General features: G+C 31.9%; 1 protein-coding gene and 1 pseudogene across 2 annotated transcripts; both read left to right on the top strand.

The window, feature by feature from the left end:
* On the top strand, positions 8,281-13,131 carry LOC109332943 (probable alpha,alpha-trehalose-phosphate synthase [UDP-forming] 9). 2 transcript variants are annotated; one of them, XM_019568117.1, is made up of 4 exons: positions 8,281-8,379; positions 9,982-12,003; positions 12,095-12,368; positions 12,469-13,131. In XM_019568117.1, the coding sequence occupies exons 2-4, from the start codon at positions 10,013-10,015 to the stop codon at positions 12,790-12,792; spliced, it is 2,589 nt and encodes an 862-aa protein (XP_019423662.1). In that variant the 5' UTR covers positions 8,281-8,379; positions 9,982-10,012; the 3' UTR covers positions 12,793-13,131. The 2 variants fall into 2 exon arrangements, with proteins under 2 accessions (XP_019423662.1, XP_019423661.1); XM_019568116.1 differs by having other exon boundaries at positions 9,932-12,003.
* Positions 14,525-16,913, top strand: LOC109332427 (annotated as a pseudogene).

Here is a 16,981-nt window from a genome sequence, read left to right as displayed (position 1 = left end):
TCCCTTTGGTTTATAGTAATGATAATATAGACTCATGTTTATAATGAATTATATAGTCAAAGTATAACAACCATCCTAATATAATATTGTTATTCTTTACCTGAAGATTATTTGTATGCTATTTATTAACACTTTTAATGTGTACTATTATGTTAAATTTAGTTGTGTGAAGTTCTGTATCGTAAACAATTATATTATCTTTTAGTTTTGTTGTAAAAGTTATTTATTTATTATATTTTTGTTGTAGAAGTTAAATCTAATTAAATACACATTTAAGAAATGAAAAAGTGAAATCTATATAGTTTAATATCTTCTTAATTGGTCTGATACATTATTTTATTATTGTGCTCAAAATGATATTATGCAAAATAAGAAAAATAATATAATGATAACTTTATAACATTATTCTAATTTATAAATATTTATGTTATAGACATTACTCTATTTTTTATTTAAATTTCATGACATAATATTAACAATATATTTTTATTATAAGTTAATTGTAAGATATTTTTTAGCTAAAGTTTATTAACAAATCAAATGTCCCAAAAAATATTAAAAAATAAAGAAAAGCGGATAGTCGAGCCCACTCAGGTAAGCTCAGTCCGAGCTTGGTTTTAATATAGCTCGGGCCCGGGCTAAAAAACCCGGATTTAATAAAAAATATTTAAAATAATATGTAAACCCTATTAATTTTTAGACTTTAGCAGATTCATTTGACACCTCTAAAAGATGATAAATAATGATAAATTTGGAAATATAATTCTTCCAAGAAAAAATGTATGCACAAATGGTATATAAGTTTTACATTATTATTACATCATATATCATTTATATTTAATTATCATAGACTATTAAAAAGCAATACAAATAAATGTAAATAATATATTGATTATGCATAAATATTTACATAGATAGTACATAGATATTACACTGATGAATAACATATCAATACATATGTAACGAAATAAATAAAATATCAAAAAAATTGGAATGAAATAAATAATATTTTTTAATTGATTGAATTACAACTATTTGCTATTACGTGTATAATCACCAAAGCTGTTAGGCAATTAAAAATATATAATATTATATTTATTAGATACATAATTAAAACATATTTAATTAATTATGATATTTTGAATTTGGGATAAGAATCACAAACATAAATCACATGGTAGTTATGTAAAACTCTTGTATTCATCGAAAAAAAATGTAAAACTCTTGTATTTGTTTTTGAGAAACTAAAATATTATTTTCAAGATTTACAATTTTTTTCATTTCCAACGTTATAAGTTGTTTTTAGTTTTTGTTCATCAATAACTCTAAACAAATATAGTTATAAGGGGTGGATTTAAGAAATTGAGTGAGAGAGGTTGCATATTTGAATATCATTCATAGCAAATTAAAAAAAATAGTTAAAATGTGATTTCATAATTATGAAGAAGGAGTGAAATCAAAGAAGTTGGGAGTTCGAATCTAACTCACAACAATTAATAGCATACTAACATTTAGCGATAAAAAAAGTATAATCAAATGAGTAAGATTGGAAAGAGATTTAGCCCACCCTCTATGAGGGGCCAATAACAAATAAACTATATTGTCATAAATAACACATGCCTTGCCGAATTTGGAGGAACGATAAGGGATTCTAAAGGCAAGGACTATAAAGTTTGAGAGTTAATGGCTTAAATACTACGTTAAGTTTGATATGTTATGTATAATACTCCCAAGAAGTTGTTTGTTGATACTAAAAGTAATGTGCCTTTGTGATTTGTCCCTTTCATATATATATATTTTTGTTGAACATGGTGCTATCCATTTACCCAATTCAAATTACCCAAAATGGCTTAGTTTTCATGGTTTGATCATTTCATGCGTGGTTATATCCCATGTTCTTGCTATAAAGTAGCTTATGCTTTGGTAAACTATTAAGTGTCGTAATGCTCTTGTTTGATCATATTTTTATATTTTATAATCACGTGTATAATTTCGAAGGGTCATTCTAGATGCTCTCTTTTGATATATATATATATATATAGCATTGTTAGGTCTTTCTTGGCCTGTAACATTCTTTAAATGTCTTTATATTATTTCTTCTGAGCTACTATACATGACATCAAACATATAACTAAGCCTTCATATTTTGAGTCCTGCTGGCTTTTTTCCCTTCCATTTTATGAGGAATATTGGGTAGATTATGACTTTCTTTCATAATCTTATTCCTCAAAAAAACAGATTCCTTTTTACTATTATTCAAAGAAAAGAAAATACTAATAATCCATTCTGCCATATATTTATACACTTTCAAAGGATAACGTTCCTTCTGCTGAATCACTATTTTAGACTCTTGGCATATTATTCTTTGGTCATTATTTGAACTATTCTTTTTATTCTATTCACTTTCAACTTATCCCTAAACTTTTTTCAATGTGTGGCACACTATCATTGCTTGACGCAAATAAAGATATGAAATATCTACACATATATTTATATAGTGATAATAATAAAAATAATAATACTTCAATATGTCTGGTCTTAATCATATATCAGTACTCTGATAATTCATTGGTTGGTGCTTTTATCTCAACCATATCTATATATCTATGGAGAGAAAGAAAGCTAAAAGGGATACGAATATGGGTTAAATATATATCCTTTTCATATATATGATCCTCTAAATAATAATGTGAATGACATAAGCAGAAAGGTGGCATAGAAAATTACTAGCTAGAAAGTAGAAAGATTTTAATTTCCATAGTCCGCCACATATATCTATTCTCCACTTTGTTAAAGTCATCTAATTAGAAAATTCATTGGTGCCAATTGGACAAAATTATCTACATGTCCTTTTCAGTAAGACTTTGTAATTTCATGTGTTACTGTTTCTCCCTTAATTCAATTATATTCCTTATCCAAATCTAAGTCAACCGGACAAATATCTGGCTTTTCATTCATCTTGTTTTCTTCTATAGTGCAAGGATGGCCAAAGATTAATTCAGATACCTTTTTCTTGTTCTTTTTTCTTCTCATATTATAAGTGACCTTCCTCTCATAATATTTATATAGTAATGAGAGTTCTCTTTAGATCAACTTTGGTGAGTATCTAAAAATGAATTATAACGTTCAAGTGAGTATAAGTTGTAAAGAAAGTATGTATATATATATATAATTAAGTTTAAATTTATTTAAATAAACAACCTATATAAACTCAAATGACAATTTATTTAACAAACGAGATTTGTTTATTTGATGTACATCGAGAGTATAATCATGTATCACTCATATTGTTCTTTGGTATGGAGGTGATTAGTGAGAATCTCAATCTCCCTACTATATATAGGTAAGAGCTGGTCTTAAATTACCTTGGGTGCAAGGGACCTAAAAATGGATTTTGACACTCAAGTCAGTATATGTGTAAGTTATAGAGAAATAATGTAGAGTGAAAGTATATGAGAGTAAGTAAGTCTTCTATGTGGGTGATTCTTCCTATTTATAGAGAGGTTGAGTGAGGTGTACTCCAAGATGAGTATTTTAATCATGACAGGTCGCTCTATCATGTATTTGTCTAGACTGACAATGAATACTTTAATTATGGTGGGTCATCATGTTGCACATGTGTCTAGACTTATGTTGTGTGTTTTAGTCGTGATAGGCTGCTTACTTTAGTTTTTCTCAGGTTTTACGACTTTGTATGTGCTGACTGGACCATGACCTATTACTGTTATCCTCTCCTATAGTTAGGTTAGCCATCTGAAAATGATCTACAACCACATGGGCCAAATCTTATCTAATTAGTAATAGGCTTAGTTCCTAGTGGTCGGATGATATTGAGCGATCTTGAATATGGGAAGGAACACTTATATCAAAGGACATCCATTTCTAAGTAGAAGTCGTATATTGTGAATAATGTAAAAAATGGTATACCATCTAAAACACCAACTCTTTCTTTTAATGCTCATGGTTAATAATAATGGACTCCTACATGCTAGAGAATCCACAATGAAAAGGCCTTGATTGGATTATTAAAAAAAAGGGTCAAAATTAATTGGAGATGATATAGTAATTGTATAATGTATTAGACATAAAGTAGATATGTGAGGTAGAAAATGGGTGGAGGAAATTAAGGAAGGCGTGAAAGACACGTATGGAACATGGGGTTGAATAAAAGGAAAGTGGAAGAGTTGGATCCTCGTAATTTGGTTACAAACATTTTGTTGAATGTTTTTTTATGGATAAAGATTAAAGATTTAAAGATGAATGAATGAATGAGAAGTTTGATTTCGAAAAACGCGGCTACCGGATAAGGTGGGCTCCACGTTCTCTATCCATGGCGTGTGTGGAGCTGACTCACCGATTCATTTTTTACTTCTTCAGTTTTCAAAAGAAAAGTATTAAATCTATGCACATGAAAGATATATAATATACACAATCAGTATATCATCTACTATTTATTTATTTAGGTTACTTTATTTGAAAAGTAAATGATAATTTAAAATGAATGGTGGATGATGCAGTGACAGTGTAAAGAACTCTTACACTGTCATCTTACCAGTCATAATCTAATTAGAGAAAAATATGTATATACTGACACTGCATCATCTAACATTCAATTTTCAATGATCATTAACTAAAAAAAAGTATTCATATGAACGGTAAATAATGCACTGACTGTGTATACATTTTTACACTATTACTGCATAAATTTAATCATCTCGTCTAATTAAACAGACATCAAAGTTAATTGATTCATAATATAATTAAACAGACATGAAATAGAGCTATAATAATAGTACAGTTGCACCGTTAAATGAGCATGCATTTTCATGCAGTGTCAGAGCCACGCACCAAGTCATACTAATACTCTAAGTACTAGGTACTTGCTAACATATTCATATGTGAGGATATATTCATTATCCAAATTAAAGAGTGTTGAATAACATAATCTTGTATTTTCAGAGAGCAAATTGAATAAATTAAACTTATAATCTTATACAAAGTACCCAAACTTCTCACTATAACCTCAACCTTAATGATGTGCATACCAAGAAGGAATCTTAAACCAAAAAAAACTTCAAATATATTCAATTTAATTTTAATATGCTACTATTTGTATAAAATTGTTATTTATTATGCATTGTCATATCTTTAATGTCATTTGAGTGTTCTAAAAATTATCTCAAAAGTAATACATTATTACCTAATAATATATTTTTTCTTAACTTCAATTTATAGGATGATAATAAAGAGTTAAAATTTAGTAAAATGTATTGGATAATTAATTATATCCTATTTTAAAATATTACATATTTATTTTTATAAGACAAAGCTGCTTTTTTTAGTCTATAATGTTTAAGTTAGATTTTTTTAATATTAGTTGAAATTAACTTTTTTTATATTTAGAAATTTATAGTCAATATAAAATTGGACGAATTTAAAAAGGATCTCTCCCCTGTGAATTTGACTTTTAATTAGATGCATGAGCAGATAAACCTTTATAAATCATGCTATTATTAAGGTTTTGCTGAATATTACTCGAATAAGAAATCTAAAATTATAAAGGCTATCTTAGAAATAATGTTTAATTGAATAATATCAAAAAAATTAATTACATAAGGTTGACTTCATAATTTTTTGTTGGGTTTATCTGGTCCAACATTTTTTATTTCTTAATCATTGTCTTTAAACAATAATAAATATTTAGAATAGGACATATTAAGTGGATTAATGGTGACTAATGATACATGATAGTTATTAAAATGTGCTTTTGGTGTAATGATGCGTACTGTACCTGGAAAATTAAAATAAAATATTCAACCGCAAAATTAGAATTTAGAAATACGGAGTATTTTAGATATAATATAAGATATACAGCACACCCATCGATATTATTGCAGATTAAGGGTCACCCATTGATATAATTTTTATATCACTTATATTGGAAATTTGAAATAAAAGGGAAAATGATATAACAATATGTTTAAGGCCTTATTTAAGTTCAACGTGTTTTAAGTAATGATATTAAACTCGAACTGATCATTAAAAAATGGTTGGATCAGTACAAATAAGTTTTAAAGAACAAAAGTTTTGTTTTAAGACCAGCTAACAAATATAATAATAATACTCATAACGATAATTACAAATAAGTAGAAAGAACAAAAATTGTTTGTCTCTCAAACAATATGGTTTTGACATTTTTAAACTAAGTGACTGAATTAATTCCAATTTTTTAACGAGGTCACTAATATTATATTCCAACTCATTAAATCAATCGGTTCATATCAATTTTGGTATATAATTAGTTAAAAGAACAACTCAAACTGATCAGATGTCCAATTTTCTACTATTCCATACGGAGTTTAATTTATTAAATGAATCCCATGGTTGAATGCATAATTTTATACTTAAAAATAATACTTATCAAGTAATTCCTGCTTGGATTGGTGGAATATAATTTATTTGTCTTATAAAAATTAGTGTGCTGACAAACATTTCATGTTTGCTGACTCACATTCATCATAATATCAAGTATTTAAGTTTTATATATTTTATTTTAGAAATTTAAAATATAAATATTTTTTGCATTGATTATATTTTTATTTTGTATTTTTATATTAAGTGTATTTTATATTATAATTTTTTGTTTTATTGTAATATTCAACTTGAGGTAAGATAGTTGGTTGATATGTTTTAGTTGTTACATATGATTACATAATTTTAGTTGTAGAGAATTTAAAAGTGTAAGATGGTAAATTTTTTGGAAAATCAAAAGAAATAAAGTTACATAATTTTAATGTTTTGTCTAATAAATCAACCGTCAAAATAGTTTTATACTTTTGAGTCTTTAATGATTGCATTTTGGAGAATATTTAGAAAATATATTAAATGGGTGAATGGTGGATAATGATACATGCTAGTTGCCATATTAAAATGTTATGCAATACCAAGAGAGAGTGGGTGTCTCGTTTTGTTATAATGATCTGTACTTGTATCTGAAAAATTAAAATAAAATATTTAACCACAAACTTAGATATAAGATAAAATATTCAATCTTATGGTTTCAGATTAGACATCGGGAAAAAGACACATGTGTTTATAATTTTTTTAATATTTATGTTGGAAATATAATAAAGGAGAAAAAATGTGATAAAACCATTTATAAGGCATTAATTTAAAATCAACGCGTTTTAATTGTTTGAATCTCTTAGGATTGATCATGGCTTCAATGCCTAAATTCATGTATTAAAAAAATATTCCTTAGCAAGTATGTAAATGTGTGGTTTATTAATTTTTTATACTTCTTTCACTTTATAATAAAATAATTCTAATAAATATTATTCACAAGAATCAAATATTATTCTTTACCATTTTTGGGAATCTAGCAATATATTACACAAATAGATCAATATCTATTCATATATTCTGACATTTCATTATACTCTCATAAATGATATTATGAGGATGAGATGGCATGTTAATCCCATATAAATGCTAAATATTTTATTTAGTACTTACTATTCCTGGAAATGTGGTGTGAGAATGAGTCAGAGTATATTTTAGAGGGTGAAGGTGAATAGTTATATTTCATATCATACCATTTAACTAACTTAAATGTAAAAGATAAAATGCCATTCCTTTTACAGCATAATATATACGGTCCCTATAAATATTTATACATATCTAATATATAAAACTCTTATGTGTATATATTTTTTCTATTTTTTATAAGTTTAATTTCTTGCCATATCAAAAGGAAACAACATACCAAGTTGGTGATATAATGCGGCAAGTATTCATTTGATAATGTCATAAAATGTAAATTTGAATTTTGTTGTAGAAGAGGTGCTGATGTTGTTGATAAATTTGAATCCCAAATCTGTTAATCTTTTATTATAATAAAAAATGAAAGCATGAAGGGGAATGCATTTGTAAATTGTAATAATAAGAAGAAAAGGGTATAAGGGTAAAGGCATAGGAGTTGACAAAAAATATCGAAAATGGAAAAAAGAAGAAAGTGCAGTGCAGTGAATGTGGTTATGAATGAGAATGAGAATAAGAATGAGAATGAAAATGGCACACACGAATGAGTTTTCCAATTTGTCTAAGCCGACACAAATTATTCAAAAATCTCTATCCATTCATATACATTTAATATTTCCAGTCAAATCCTCATTAATAATAATTCAAAACAAATCATAATAATATTAATATTAATATTGAAATTCAGAGATATAAATATTAAAAAGAAATGTAGATTGTTTTGGTTTTGGTTTTGGTTTTCTCTTCTTTCTTTCTTTCTCTACCACCTTCACACTTTCTCTCTCTACCACCTTCATACTTTCTCTCTCATAACCAGAATCTCACCGTCGCCGGTAACAGGTAATAATACTCATATACACCTTCTTATTCGTTACCTGTAACTGCTTAACTTTTCTTTCTTTCTTTTCTGCTTTCAATTTAATTGCTTTTTTTCTTCTGCTTTTTCTCAACCAACCAAACACTTCCTTCCATTCATTTCCATTTTCTTTCTCAATTTCTTAAACGACACCGTTGTTTTAGTACACTCTCAATTTTGTTATCACTATCACTATCCAATTGTTTCTAATCCCCAATATCTGTTTTTTTTTCCATGCCCTAGTTTGGTAAGCTTATTTTTTTTCTTACTGTTTGTTGGGAAGTGATTTTTTTGGAAAATCTTTCTGAAGGGGTAACGCTAAACCCGGAAAAAAGTGATTTTTCTTTAAGTTGGTTTTCATGGAGAAAGTATTGTACCAATTTATTTATTTTGACGGAGAACATTGATAATACAGAACGGTGAGAGGTTTATCTCTCTGTTTCACACAATTTTCAAACTTGGAGAATGATGTACAGAGTCAGATTCAGAAATTGTTCGTTGTTATGTTATGAACAAAATTGTAAATGTGAATATACATAGTTCTTATGTGAATCTGAGTCAAAGAAGGGTGTGAATAGGCTCATCCACACCATAGTTCTTATGTGTTTTTTTGCTGAAAATGATTTTGAACCACGGGTTCAATGCCACGACTATAAGTACATGTGTATAACAGTGTTAGCACTATAATACAGAATAGTTATGGTTTGTGATTTCGGATGTTCACTTAGACATAATAGATATGTTATGAACAACTTTGAATTTTAATGGTATACATGATTAATCATTTGTTATCACTTATAGTTGAAACCGGTTTATGACTGTCTTCATGTTTGAATTCTGATATTTTGTTTTCTTCGTGGTGTCAATGGTGGTGCTCTCTGTCTGATAGGCATTTGACACAGTGTTTGACTCGCACAATAATAGAAGACATGTCTTCATTATGATAGATTTATAAATAAATGCCCCTACTAGTTCACTTTTAGAATTTATTTTCCTTTTTGGCTTTATCGTTCGTTGTCCTCAACTACAGTACAGTTAATTATTTGCTATTAATGTTTAGGTCTTGTTTGGTAGCCTAGAGAGAAATACGTGCTATCAAGAGTTCGCTAATTGCTTGTAAAACAATTTTGTCTTGTCGACAGTAAAGATGATGAAGCTGTTAATTTTTCTGTTTCCATAGATAAACACAAGTGTCATAGAGATGGTAATCATAGCTGCTTATTTACTGGTAGACTAGTTATGTCATGCCTTTTTTATCTACCAGCTTTTTATTCACTTCTGCACCATCTAAAACACCTTCATTATCAATACTTGCACTAGTCGCAATTGATATAGTAATTTGTTCGAGCATGTACATGAGAGTCAATGCAGTGAATGTGCCTGAAAATAATCATGATGATAGTCACAGTGGATAATATCTGCAGTTCTGCACAATTATTTGTTAAAACTATGTAAACTGTTGTCTTGTTCTTTTTTTACTACTTAGAAGCCCATTATAACATGTGGGATACTTATTTTCAAAAGTTGTTTTTTAAGGTAATTAATCAACGAACTATTCTTTTTTGGTATGAATTGATTGGGAGAAGGCCGTTAAAGAAAGTTCTTCCTTTATAAGTCATGTCATCAAGATCATACGCTAATCTTTTAGACTTAGCTGGTGGAGGAGGCTTGCTTGATATTCCGCACACCCCAAGAACTCTTCCAAGGATTATGACAGTTCCTGGAATCATTTCTGACTTGGATGGTTATGGTTGTAATGATGGGGAATCAGACATTAGCTCTACTGGATGCCGGGAGCGGAAAATCATTGTTGCAAACATGCTGCCAATCCAGGCTAAACGAGATACAGAGACCGGAAAATGGTGCTTCAGTTTCGATGCGGATTCAATTTTATTACAGTTAAAAGATGGTTTTTCTTCTGATACTGAGGTAATTTATGTGGGTTCTCTCAAGGTTGACATAGATTCTAGTGAGCAGGAAGAAGTTTCGCAGAGGTTACTGGATGACTTTAATTGTGTACCTACCATTCTACCCCATGATCTCCAGGAGAAATTCTATCTTGGCTTTTGTAAGCAGCAGATTTGGCCTCTCTTTCATTATATGCTACCCATATGCCCAGATCATGGTGATCGTTTTGACCGTGTGCTTTGGCAGGCTTATGTTTCTGCCAACAAAATATTTGCAGACAAAGTTATGGAAATAATAAATCCTGATGAGGATTTCGTTTGGGTTCATGACTATCACTTGATGGTTCTGCCTACCTTCTTGAGGAAGAGGTTTAATCGAGTTAAACTTGGATTCTTTCTTCATAGTCCTTTCCCTTCATCTGAAATTTATCGAACTTTGCCAGTAAGGGATGAGATTTTGAGGGGCTTGTTGAATTCTGATTTAATCGGCTTTCATACATTTGATTATGCTCGCCACTTCCTTTCTTGCTGCAGTAGAATGCTAGGTCTGGACTATGAATCTAAGCGAGGACATATAGGACTTGATTACTTTGGTCGCACTATCTTTATCAAAATTTTGCCTATTGGGATTCATATGGGTAGGCTTGAATCTGTATTAAATCTTCCCCGTACAGCTGCTAAACTAAAAGAGGTTCAAGAAGATTTTAAGGGTAAGAAGGTGATTCTTGGTGTTGATGACATGGATATTTTCAAGGGCATCAGTCTGAAATTCTTAGCCTTGGAGCAGCTACTGCAGCAGAAGCCAGATTTACAGGGTAAAGTTGTCCTAGTTCAAATTGTAAATCCTGCAAGGGGTTCAGGGAAGGATGTTCAGGAAGCAATGAAGGAAACATATCTGATTGCCCAGAGGATCAACCATATTTATGGATCAAATAATTACCAGCCGGTCATTCTCATTGACCGCCCTGTTCCTCGTTTTGAGAAGACTGCCTATTATGCTGTAGCAGAATGTTGCATTGTCAATGCTGTAAGGGATGGCATGAACTTAGTGCCATACAAATATATTGTCTGCAGACAGGGAACTGCAAAAATGGATTTAGCATTGGAGAGAAAAAGTGATTCTCCTCGTTCAAGCATGCTTGTTGTGTCTGAGTTCATTGGTTGTTCGCCTTCTCTGAGTGGAGCGATCAGGGTCAATCCTTGGGATGTAGATGCTGTTGCTGATGCTCTGTATTCGGCCATTACTATGTGTGATTCAGAGAAGCATTTGCGTCATGAGAAACATTATCGTTATGTTAGTTCTCATGATATGGCATATTGGGCTCGAAGCTTTATGCAGGATTTGGAGAGAGCCTGCAAAGATCATTACACCAAAAGGTGCTGGGGGATTGGTCTGGGTCTAGGGTTTAGAGTTGTTTCTCTTTCTCATGGTTTTAGGAAGTTGTCCATTGACCATATTGTTTCAGCATACAAAAGAACCAACAAAAGGGCCATTTTTCTCGATTATGATGGCACTATAGTACCAGAATCTTCTTTAAATAAAGCCCCCAGCACTAATGTCATATCCGTACTAAATGCACTGTGCAATGATACTAAAAACATCGTGTTCATTGTTAGCGGGAGGGGAAGGGATTCTCTGAGTGATTGGTTTACTTCATGCAAAATGCTAGGACTTGCAGCTGAACATGGGTACTTTTTAAGGTATGTCATATTATTCTTAGTAAGACTGGACACACCTTTGTATCACACACAAAAAATAATATTGACAGAGCTTTTTCTTACATTGCTGCAGGTGGAATAGAGATTCCGAATGGGAAACTAGCCACTTATCTGTGGACCTTGATTGGAAAAATATGGTGGAACCTGTCATGCAGTCTTATACAGAGGCAACTGATGGATCTAGTATTGAAGTTAAAGAAAGTGCTTTGGTGTGGCATCATCTGGATGCAGACCCTGATTTTGGTTCTTGCCAAGCCAAAGAACTGTTGGATCACCTGGAAAGCGTGCTTGCAAATGAACCAGCAGCAGTTAAGAGAGGCCAGCACATTGTTGAAGTTAAGCCACAGGTAGAGTTTTCCAAATCCCTTCTCACCATATATTCTTCTATATATGTGAAATTCAGAAGCTTGAATGGACATAATAAAGGTGGTGCTTTGGTGTTTGCAGGGAATAAACAAGGGTTTGGTAGCTGAAAAGATTCTTTCGACTATGGTTAATGGCGGTAATTCGCCAGATTTTGTTATGTGCATAGGAGATGATAGGTCTGATGAAGACATGTTTGAGAGCATCTTAAGGACGGTTTCGTGCCCATCATTGCCAGCAGCTCCAGAGATATTTGCTTGCACCGTAGGTAGTAAGCCGAGCAAGGCCAAGTATTATCTCGATGATACTACCGATGTTATAAAGTTGCTGCAAGGTCTCGCCACTTCATCTAATCCAAAGCCCAGGCATCTTGCCCATTTCCAGGTTTCTTTTGAGAGCACAGTTTGAGTTGGACTGGGCAAGACAGCATTTTCGGTTCATTATGCTGTTCAGAAAATTTTGGTTATTTATGTTAACCTCTTTAATCTGACAAAAGGTGGACATTGTTGTTGCAGATCTGATTCTTCCGGGGTTATGAACCGTTTTACATGGCTTCACAATTCTTCGTCGTTTGTACATGGTAACATCAATTGTTAAATTTGTTGGTGCTGCAGTTTTTTTTAGACTTGTTAGACCTCATTATAGTTTGTACTGAACAAAGGTGCACCAAAGCTTGCATAGTTACAATGTTTTGTTATTACAATATATAATTATATATATATAGCAAGTCTGATTTGAGATCTCTTACTCCATGATGGAAAATTTATGAGCAGAAAAGCACATTTAGGGGTAATTGAATTCTGTTTAGATCCAATAATCAGGTTATGCTGTTGCTAGAATTAACTTACTAAGAAATCATGTGGATAGTTGAGAAATTACTGCATAGTCTTAGAGTGATAGTTGAAGACAATGATTTGAGAGTCCTTTTGTATTATCCTACAAAATTGTTAAAATTGTCTGGAATCCTGAATTGATGTTTTGGAATGTCTCTAATAAGTCTTAACACTGAATTTATTAACAAAAAATGTCAAAATTGGCTGAATAATTTCAAAATTAGTTATACTTCACTTATGAAAAGACCTGAAAGATTAAATAGTTTAAAACATTATCCTATTTATTTCAATTAGTGGTTGATGTTGCTTCTCACTTACTCCATCACATCCTCAATCCTCAATGTGCTAAAACATAAACAATTCTTTATTCTCAAAACAATTAACCCTTAATCAATGTTTTAATACATTCATCACTCCCTTTTTGCCATTTCCCCTCCTTTTGTCAGCTCTTTAATAAACTTTTATTCACCCCAAAAATGGTGAACACAATTTTTTTATGAAAAGGAAATAATATAAAAAGTGCGTTTACAGATTTAAATTCTATTACTTATATTAAAGAGTGTAAATCTGTGTGTAAATATTTATATCAAAGAGTACATTTATATTACTTTTTTGAAGAGTTAGTGAGGATAAAAAATAAAGGTTGATGGTGGACTAACATTATATAAAACTTTTATATCGTAAGCATATACATTTTTTCTCTATATTAGATAGACGAAGATTAGATATGAATGATACATTAGGAATGTATTATTTTTTTAGTTCTGTGCTCCTCTAGTCTAGTATTGGACGAGAGAGTTATGAAATATCTTTCTGACCAATCATACCTTATGACACATGATATAAAAAGTAGTAGGATAACACAAATAGGGATGATAATGAAAACCGAATCTATGAGTACCCTCGAACTCAACATGAGATTAACCGGGAAACACCGATGTAATTGAGTTCGGATTTACCCAATTTCAACAAATTTTGCATGACATGTAATGTTATTGAACCTAAATTTTGCATGACATTAATTTTCATCCTTGCAAGGATGAAAACCCATTTTTCTAATACCAGAATCGAAATTGGCACTTTATTAAGCAGAATTAGTTTCCCTAGTTTACAATTCTAGACTCAACTTCACAACCTGTACCACTTAAGCTAAATTGAACCATCTCAATAAAATCTATTTACCTTTTTATACAATAATTCCAATTAAGAACAAAGTGTGCACTTTTAAGTTCATAATATATTGATAGTGTAGATATGAATAATTTACAAGGATGATGCTATTAAGAAAGCAGAACCAAACAAAACAAACGACAATAACATACTTTTGCCACTGATTTTCCTTATGACACGGTTGTTCTTGTCAGCAACATACACATTTCTGGGTTTGTCAAATTGGGCTGAACCCACATCACCATCTTAATACTCTGTATTCCCATTTCCTGAATATCTTTATTATGTTCCTTCTCCTTTCTCCACTTGCAATTTCAACTTCAGACCCAAACCCTAATTGTTTTGAAAGCACATTTGAAAACACTACAGAGGACTTCGACAAAGACCATGTGGAAAATTTGAAATTTTTGGCCTTTTTCGTTACTAATGAAGAGGTTTTTGCACTCTCTCATTCCAACCACTACCCCTATCACTTTCCTTCATTTGCAAGCAACCCATTCTACTGCAATCAAGTTAGGACATATTTCTGACCTCTACACTACCAACAACATCATAAGTCGTTATGCTAAATGCAGCCAACTATCTCTTGCTCACCAACTGTTCGATGAAATGCCCCACCGGGATACCGTCTCTTGGAACACCATCATTTCCGGATACGTCAACTCTCGTGACATTCACTCTTCTATGGAATTCCTAAAAGCCATGACAAGGTCTGGGGTGGCATTTGATGCCCATACGTTCGGAAGCATTCTCAAATGTGTTGCTAGTGCTCGCGAGCTTGAGCTCGGGCAACAACTGCATTCGGTTATGTTTAAGATGGGGGGGTTTTTGGAGAATGTTTTCTCTGGTAGTGCCCTGCTTGACATGTATGCCAAGTGTGGGAGAGTTGATGATGCTTTTGTTGTGTTTTGGTGTATGCCAGAATGTAACTATGTGTCTTGGAATGCGCTTATTGCGGGTTACTCGCAAGTTGGTGATCGTGATATGGCGCTTCATTTACTTAAATGTATGGAGATGGAGGGTTTTCTAGTTGACGATGGCACAATTTCTCCTCTTTTGACGTTGCTTGATGATATCGAGTTTTACAAGTTCGCTATGCAGTTACATTGTAAGGCTGTGAAACATGGGCTGGAATCGTTTAACACTGTCTGCAATGCTATGATCACAACATATTCAGAGTGCGGGTCTCTGCTTGATGCTAAGAGGGTATTCAATGGCGCTGTTGTGTGTCGTGATCTGGTTACATGGAATTCTATGCTTGCAGCTTACTTGATGCACGATAAAGAAGATCTTGCATTTAAAATTTTCATTGATATGCAAAAATTCGGGTTTGAGCCAGATATTTACACTTATACTGGGGTTGTCAGTGCTTGTTATGCACCCGAGCATAAAAGCCATGGAAAAACCTTACATGGTTTGGTAATAAAAAGGGGGCTTGAGAATTCGGTAGCAGTTTCTAATGCTTTGATTTCCATGTACCTCAAATTGAATAATAGGTGCATGGAAGATGCATTAAAAATATTCTATGCCATGAGTCTCATAGATTGTTGCACTTGGAACACTATTTTGGCAGGGTATTCACAAGTTGGTTTGAATGAAGATGCCTTGAGGTTATTTGTACAGATGAGATCTCTAGTCATAGAAACTGACCACTATACTTTTTCAGCTGTCATCAGATCATGCTCAGATTTGGCAACACTACAGTTAGGTCAACAAGTTCATTTGTTAGCACTTAAAGTAGGCTTTGATACTGATAAATATGTCGGTAGTTCATTGATCTTCATGTATTCTAAATGTGGGATTATAGAAGATGCTAGGAGATCATTTGAAGCAACTTCCAAAGACAATGCAATTCTTTGGAATTCAATCATCTTCGGGTATGCCCAACATGGACAAGGAAATTTTGCACTTGAGCTCTTCCACTTAATGATAGAGAGAAAGGTGAAACCTGATCATATAACCTTTGTTGCAGTTCTAACTGCATGTAGTCATAATGGGCTATTAGAAGAAGGTTGCAACTTTATAGAGTCCATGGAGTCTGATTTTGGTATTACACCGCGAATGGAGCTAGTGACATGTATGGGCGTCAGAAGATGTGGAATGAAAAGGCTAGTGTAACAAGATTGATGAGAGAAAGGGGTGTAAAAAAGGTTCCTGGTTGTAGTTGGATAGAAGTGAAAAATAAAGTGCATGCTTTCAATGCCGAAGATCACTCCCACCCCCAATGCGATGAGATATATATGGTACTAGAACAATTGAAGGTGGGTATTAAGCTGTTTCACAATGTTGCCAATAAAGAAGTTTTACTCCAATGCTTAGATAATCTATGTTAAGTGCTGCAACATTGGATCCTCTCCATCAACAGAACAGTTTTCTTCAGGCTCCATAAGTTCAATGGTTGTTTGGTATAGTATTTTTAAGCTGGAAGAAGGTTTCCTTGGATCTCTCAAGAAGCTTATTGGCAATACTGGTTCATCAATGGTGGAGGTAATGGGAGGAAGAATACTAGAAAGCCTACCATTCTTCACCATTGCAATATAGCAATCTAAAAACATGCCTCAAATCAACAAAAACAATCAAAATAACCTAAATAA

This window comes from Lupinus angustifolius, chromosome LG18 (genome assembly GCF_001865875.1).
Source record: "Lupinus angustifolius cultivar Tanjil chromosome LG18, LupAngTanjil_v1.0, whole genome shotgun sequence".
NCBI lineage: Eukaryota > Viridiplantae > Streptophyta > Magnoliopsida > Fabales > Fabaceae > Lupinus > Lupinus angustifolius.
The sequence above is the reverse complement of the archived record's forward strand: the minus strand, read 5'-3'. Positions and strand labels throughout refer to the sequence as shown.

Bases quoted from the DNA above. Each gene is read 5' to 3' on its own strand.
- LOC109332943 (XM_019568117.1), top strand. From the start codon at position 10,013: ATGTCATCAAGATCATACGCTAATCTTTTAGACTTAGCTGGTGGAGGA. The intron at 12,004-12,094 runs GTATGTCATATT...ACATTGCTGCAG, and splicing joins GAACATGGGTACTTTTTAAG to GTGGAATAGAGATTCCGAAT. The intron at 12,369-12,468 runs GTAGAGTTTTCC...TGGTGTTTGCAG, and splicing joins TTGTTGAAGTTAAGCCACAG to GGAATAAACAAGGGTTTGGT.